General features: G+C 37.4%; 1 protein-coding gene across 1 annotated transcript; it reads right to left on the bottom strand.

Moving 5' to 3' along the window:
• Positions 1-367: 367 nt before the first annotated feature.
• On the bottom strand, positions 368-7,092 carry LOC124593735 (glyceraldehyde-3-phosphate dehydrogenase). Its single transcript, XM_047132065.1, has 8 exons — positions 6,993-7,092; positions 6,189-6,270; positions 5,983-6,106; positions 5,749-5,864; positions 5,085-5,339; positions 4,823-4,983; positions 935-1,129; positions 368-736 (listed from the first exon to the last, which is right to left on the bottom strand). Exons 2-8 carry the CDS (start codon positions 6,264-6,266, stop codon positions 667-669), a joined length of 999 nt encoding a protein of 332 aa, XP_046988021.1. The 5' UTR covers positions 6,267-6,270; positions 6,993-7,092; the 3' UTR covers positions 368-666.
• Between the last annotated feature and the right edge of the window lie 491 nt (positions 7,093-7,583).

Below are 7,583 nucleotides of genomic sequence, written 5' to 3'. Positions count from 1 at the left end.
AGCAACCGTTGTATTTAATTACATTATATACTTTTATCTATTTTATAGTTGTGATATTGTAATCTATTAAATTACTACCATAGTACAGTTGTATTCATGTATTTTGATAATGTTGTATGTTTACGCTGTCTGTCCAGCTGTGGCTGGTGAACGACATAGAATTGGTAATAAAGGTAATAAGTATTTCTTTCAAACAAAATTAATCACTTTCAGCTCTATAATAGAGAAAGGCAAAACATGACAGTAACTGCTCCTCCATATAGTCTGAACAGAATTTTCATCATCACATATTGCATTAACAAGCCATGTCCAATACTTTTCGTAACATCAAAATAAGGAGAATGGGAAACTGTCAGCAAAGAGAATATCAACAGCAATATCACCGGCATTTATTCAACTTCAGAACTGAAGACTCATGACTAGGTTCAATGAGTATGTTTACAATTTAACAAAGCTTTTGATTATATTAATTCTAAATCAATATTTTTCATCTTTCTATCAAATTCCTAGAGCCTAGCCATTAAGCAGAAACACTGCCATGAATCAGTCACAATTATGGAATAACACCACTGATCACTGCAATACTGATCTGACACATTCAGTTTTGTGGGGGGTCATAGGACTGCTGATCACACCAACATTATGAGCTGTAGCACATGGAACAATTTAGTCCTTTGACTGCATGAACTTTATCAGGTCCACAACACGGTTTGAGTAACCGAATTCATTGTCATACCTGAAATCAAAGAAATAATGCTAGAATGATACACAGACAAGCATTAGTGTTCTGGTATTCTTATAACAAAGGAAACCACACCATTAGCCAAAAGATTGTTGTAACTAACTTACTCACCACCAGTTTCTAAAACTGAATACTTTTACAGATTTAGGTACTAAACCAAATAAATCACTACCAAAACTGCATTGTACTTACCAAGAAACAAGCTTAACAAAGTTATTGTTGAGTGGGATGCCTGCCTTAGCATCAAAGATTGAAGAATGGCAATCACCAATGAAATCTGAAGAGACAACATCATCCTCAGTATATGCCAAGATTCCTTTCAAAGGACCTTCAGCAGCTTCCTTCACCTTGGCCTTGATATCATCGTAGCTGGCACCCTTGCCCAACCTAAATAAATAAATCATTAGTTTACAGCTTGTACTGGAAAAGCTAACTTGCAATACTTCATCCTCAAGCAGCTTTATCTTTTATGGTTGTAAGTAAATATGCCAATCATTTACCAGCTTTTCTTTTTTGTTAAAAATGTAGTTGTGATTCCTACCCACCACATTCTACACATTAAACTTTTCTATGAAAGAGGAGTTGCGAATGGGAAACCATAGAGAGTTTTTTCACTAGTTCAAGAAAGGATTATTCCAAAAACTAGCAAGTTTTTTGAAAATATGCAAAATTTATCAACTTACTGATTTGTCTCTCCAAGATTTGCAATGATTTCAAGTGCAAATCCAGATGAACTAAGCTGCACTTTATCCAGTTTAATTTCTTGTCAGGATCGACACATATTTTGAAGTTTTCATCCTACTTATTCAACACACACTACTACTAATTGGTGAGATATATATATATATATCTCAACAACAATGCTAGTATCACCTGCAGAAAGAATAACTTTTGCGTACGAGGGAAGTTTGAAAAGTTTCGGAACAGAATAGAAAAAAAAATAATATTTACATCACTGAAATTTTATTTTTCAATGTAGTCTCCTTGTAGATTAATGCACTTGGTCCAGCAATGTTCCAGTGCCTTTATCCCATCTTGAAAATTAGTTTCCTCCAGGCCTGCAAAATAGTTGTCAACGCTGGCTTCAATTCTTCGTTTTAAGTGAATCTTTGTCCATCAAGAAAAATTTTCAGTTTTGGGAAGAGATTGAAGTCTGATGGAGCCATATCAGGTGGGTGACAGCATGGTACACATGCACATGATCTTGATGGAAGATGACTTCCATGCCAAACATGGCCCATTTTTTGCATATCTTTTGTTGCCATTTGTCCAGGAGGTTATCATAGTATTCTCCAGTAATTGTTGACTTAGTGGGGAGATAATCTACAAACAGAATCCCCTTCGCATCTGAGAACACAGATGCAATGACCTTATCACCAAAGGAATTCTTTGCTTTCTTTGGTGGCAGAGAATCAGCAGGTTTCCACTGCTTTGACTTTTGTCTCAATTTCATCTGTGGTCACAAGCCAGTGCAAAAAAATCTTTCATTTCTCCTAAAACAGGCCACACATTGTTCCAATATGCCCATTCTCACGTGTTTATGATCCAGCATCAAGAGTCTTAGCACTCATCTTGCAGATAATTTATTCATTTCTAATTCTTCAGTTAAACTGTGATACACCCTTTCAGGCAACATCTGGCAAGCATGAGCAATTTCATGCTCTTTCAATCAGAAATCCTCCATGACCATTTTGTGCACTTTTGCAATGATTTCTGGAGTAGTGTAATTTTGGCGAGCCACTGCACGGATCACCTAAGCTCATTCTGGAAATTGCCACAAGTGTCCTTTGCTTTCATACCTTTTGCTCAAATCTATATTTTCAATCTTCACAAATCACTTTGCGGGAACAACAGAGTGACATTACCGCCACAGCTCTCTTCCAACAGCACTGACGTGGCACGTGTTTACAGGCAACAGTCCAACGAATATCATGTTAACAACTCGTGCTAGTGCTGACCTTTCGTGGTGATTCTGAGAACTTTTCAAACCACCCTCGTACAATAGATGGGAGAATGTCATATACTTTATGAACATCAGAGGATGTAAGGTCAAATCTTTGTGAATCTAAACGTTATTGATAGGCCTTGTTGACCGAAAGCTCACTTTGACATCTTTTTGTTGTGCCTATCTGTGACCTGGCATCTCCACTATATAGCGAGTAGCAACTACCTTCCATAATATTGCTACATTTCATCGTGGATTTTCCATTGTGTTGGCACTTTTGTTATTTAATGTTTTGTTTACTTGATGAGAACATTTAAATGGCATTCTCAGATGAGCAACTCTTCAGGAATTCAAACTGATTTACTGAGAATTATTATTGCTGCACACATGAGAATATTGTAGAATATGTAACTTGAAAAATTTGGGTACATGTCAGTACTGAAATAGTTCGGTAGTTAACATTGATCAGTTTTCTTAAAGAAAAGTTTAATAATAGCATATTTCAATGTATCTGGAAAAAATGCTGTGAGTTAATGATGCATTACATATTTCAGAAAAGACAGTGCTTATTACATAGGAACAAGCATTTAGTATTCTGATGGAAACACCAAATTCAGATGAGCTCTTATTTTTGACAGAACACAATTTTTTAATTTACAAGGATAAGTTAGTGAGACTACCATACAGTTTCATTTTATGAAAATTTCTTTAACAGTGCTTTGATTTCTCTTTAACTACTCATCCCTATATTTTCTACAACATCCAAGGAATGATTATTAAATATGTCTTACCTGTGACACTATTTAAAGCTCTACCATTTAAATAAATAATGATATCTTGTGTGGTTGAATGTCTTCTTATTTCACTATATTCAAAACAACTTTAAATCTGTTTTGTATATAGATTTCTGACACATGCACATTCACAAGCACACATTTTTACACACAGATCTCAAAATTTATTAGATCCAATGTTTGAGTGTGTTGTATCCACAAAAACACAAACACCCTTTCCTCATACTAGTTCTACATGAATAAGATGCTAGAGTGCAAAATAAAAGTTCAAATAAAAGGTATGACATTGCAGGAACCAAACCTGTTTAAATTTGCACATGCCACTTTGAGAAACAGTGAGCATCTAGGCAATGGAAGCACATATCACCTACCCCTGAAAAATTCAAAGCTGTGTCTTCAGCAGGCACAGTGATGCTCACTGTTTTCTGAAGTCAGAATCATGTGAGTAAAGAAACATCCTGTGCATCCATCATACATTGTGCACCTGTCACCCTGCAACTTCCAACACAGTTGAGGAACAGGGGATCCTTCAGCTCTTGAAACCAGTGGGATAGTTGTGCTCAGGCCTCTGGTCATTACTTTTGAATGAAAATCAACTATGTCTACAGTGTTGCTTTGAAAATTTTCTTTTTAAGACCCGTACATTTAATTTCCCCAGCCTTTTGGTTATGTAGTGTTTAGATAGGTACAGGATATCATTTCAGAGATCTCTAAATATTTCTAACAGGCAAAAATCATCCTCCATCTCCCAATTGTGGAAACCTGCACAACACTCATTTGAGGTTTCATTTCAGCCGCCAGCAGCCTGCACAACTGACTTCACATGGCTAACAGCAGTGTTATCCCAGAGTTTCTACTCCTATTCCACCCAGTTACTCCCTAACATTGTAATTGCTGTCTAGCAAGGCTGTTCTCTGCTCCACATACTATGATCACCTTATCCTCTTTGTCAAAATGTTTACATAAATTCCCTATGTCCTCTGTCATGTGGCTAAATCTTAGTTTTGTTCAGCAATTCTCTCGCCTTTTATATAGACTACACAGTTTCACAAGAGGCAATACAGATACCTCGAGGCCATGGAACTCTAGTAATGATTGGCATCATCATTATGCCTTTATATTTTCTGGTAATACCAAGGATTCTAATGCTAAAAATCATTAGTGTCTTGTGTTATGGGATTTTAGAGAACATTTCACATGTGGAATAACAGCTGACCAAATAAAACCTTCAACGTAACTGCACCTGTAATCCCCTTACATCTACCACTGGGTCAAATGAAGGTCACAGAGTAATGTTGACAGATGGTCATGGTCATGACTGTGTTTTAAGTAACCTCTTACCTGACCGTGAGGTCAACAACTGAAACATTTGGCACTGGGACTCTGAAAGCCATTCCAGTGAGTTTCCCATTCAACGAAGGAATGACTTTTCCAACAGCTTTTGCAGCTCCAGTTGATGCTGGAATAATGTTCTGGCCAGCACCACGTCCATCACGCCACAACTAAAAACAATATTTTGTTAAATTGTGTACCTCACACCTAATAATGAAATCTGCACCAGAAATATTTAGAATTATTACAACCACAGTTTGAACATATTTACCTTTCCAGATGGACCATCCACAGTCTTCTGTGTAGCAGTAACAGCATGCACTGTTGTCATCAGACCTTCAACAATTTCAAAATTGTCATGGATAACTTTTGCCAGTGGTGCCAGGCAATTTGTAGTGCAGGAAGCATTTGAAACAACCTTAGCACTTGGGTCATATGCTTCCAAATTTACACCAACAACATACATTGGGGCATCTGCACTTGGAGCAGAAATTACAACCTTCTTTGCACCTCCTTCCAAGTGAGCCTGTAAAAGGTTTCAACATTATACAGAAGACAACTAAGGTATTAGTACGCAGCTCACAGTGACCTGATAACATACTCTCACCAATTTAATATCAGTGCAAATTAGTTCTATACATCAAATGATTGAGGAAGTAACATTAGTAAAGTACAAAAATAGCTAACCTAGGCAATGGTGCCATGAAACTAAATACCACAGAGCCTTCAGACGAATCCTTTTAATTTGTTCTGTGAGAGGATATCTTATGATCAACAACCAAAGATGAATAATGTTTAGATGAAAACTGCATTAACTGAAGTTTAACGAATATCAACTTATCAATCAGCACAATGCCATTGTGTAAATCTGTGGATAGTCAGTGTAACAATTAGCCATGCAGTAATCCCGCAAACAAAACAGTTTGGTTAATTACCGAGGCCTTCTCAATTGTGGTGAAGACTCCAGTGGACTCTACAATATATTCAGCACCTGCTTTTCCCCAGGGAATATTCTTTGGGTCTCGTTCAGAGAACACTGCAATCTTGTGGCCTGTAATGAAATTTATACTTTGATATACATACAATATTACAACAGACTACTCTGCTACATGATCATCATCCTAAACCACTACATGACAGTATTTTACTATAACATGAGAGTTACTCACCATTAACAACAAGACTATCACCATCTGCCTTCACTTCGCCCTTGAACTTTCCATGGGTTGAATCGTATTTAAAGAGATAAACCATGTAATCTAGCCCAATGAATGGATCATTAACAGCCACGACCTGCAATTTATTTCAATTTTTTCTGTTTAAATAGGTTTGTCACAATAACAATTTCCCTCACACAATGGCTGTAACAACTCACCTGGGCACCCTTGTCAAGCGCTGCTCGCAGCACCAGACGTCCAATACGGCCAAAACCGTTGATACCGATCTTAGACATTTTTCTATGAAAACCAGAAAATAAAAATTACTTTAACGACTTTTATACAGCCATAAACATACACAAAACTTTTACAGTATTTATAGATATGTAAATACATATAAAATATTATTGCTCAAAATACTATTAAAAGCATCGGTGAAGAAGCTGGTTGTGGGATAAGGTAACTGATTGACTGGGAAGTCTAGTGGTATTACTGGTACTGTAGAAACTTTTTTTTTTTTTTTTTTATCGCTCCCGCACGGCAGGGGGTCGCTATACGTTAGTGCATTGGATACTATTTATCACGCAAAAAGACTGAGTAAAGCTACAGAGACAGTTCAGAGCCAAGTTCCCCTGTTTCTTCTAACATTAAAACGAATGTTACCTATTATTTTGTTGTTCAAATCATTTACTGTAGCCACGTAGTACACCGCTTGTTCCGAACACGACATGTATCGAACACTGACAAAACTGAAGGTCATTGAAGGTCAAAGCCTCTTTAGACAGTAAATACAATTATGTTTTACATTTGTTTAACAACACACAGCACCGGTATTTTGGTGGAGGAAAACTTTACAATTTGGGAGGATGACGAAACTACTAGATGTCAGTTTCCTGCTGCCGGTACTGAACCAACGAACTACTTCTTTCCGATCCAATATTCCCGCATATTCGTGGGAGGAATAAGGTGATATTCACTTATAACAAAGAAGTTTCAGACGTGTTGGCCTTCAATTATCTTACCTGTTAACAATTAGAAGAACCGAACACTGACACTATACCTCTTCCTGCGAACTCCCGCTCTCGAATGCGGAATGAGTCAAGTCGTCAAGGGCGATCAGGGGCAAACGGCCGGCGCTGCGCGCAGTTATAGCTGCGCAGAAACCCGTGACGTCAGAGGGTGTGGTGTGTGAGCAATCGATCGCCGCGGGAGTTCAAAGAAATAGCCTGTGCGGGGACATTTTGTTATTGGCATTTGCGCGTAGTTGAAATCCACAGTCTTACAGCAGTAAATATAAAAAGTTCCTATAATACTTCATAGGCCAAACACTTTCAAACTTTATTCCCTTCTCTCGGAATAATTACCATTTACACAAGAAAATCTGATTTTCTGATGTCAGCCAGTTCTTAAGGAATACTGTCAATTACATCTTACCGAAAACGTTTTAAAGAAGGCAGTGTGCAGTACAGAAGAATTTTAATTCTCGTTTAATATGCTGTCATTCATCTGCGAAGAACACGAAATAGTCACACGTCACCGTCTATGCCTACATTCGTTGAGGTAGTTAAAAAGTACTTGTTAAGCAATATTGGTTTATTCTATCCCGCATAGGA

Source organism: Schistocerca americana, chromosome 2 (assembly GCF_021461395.2).
Source record: "Schistocerca americana isolate TAMUIC-IGC-003095 chromosome 2, iqSchAmer2.1, whole genome shotgun sequence".
Taxonomy (NCBI): domain Eukaryota; kingdom Metazoa; phylum Arthropoda; class Insecta; order Orthoptera; family Acrididae; genus Schistocerca; species Schistocerca americana.
Note: the sequence above shows the minus strand (reverse complement) of the source record. Positions and strands in the feature narration are given on the sequence as shown.

What these genes read in the sequence shown, in the direction of transcription:
- LOC124593735 (XM_047132065.1), bottom strand. Translation starts at nt 6,266, where the DNA reads ATGTCTAAGATCGGTATCAACGGTTTTGGCCGTATTGGACGTCTGGTG. An exon ending in TGATAGTCTTGTTGTTAATG is followed by an intron (nt 5,865 to 5,982) that starts GTGAGTAACTCT and finishes ATTTCATTACAG; the next exon opens with GCCACAAGATTGCAGTGTTC. An exon ending in GTTGTTGACCTCACGGTCAG is followed by an intron (nt 1,130 to 4,822) that starts GTAAGAGGTTAC and finishes TTATTTATTTAG; the next exon opens with GTTGGGCAAGGGTGCCAGCT.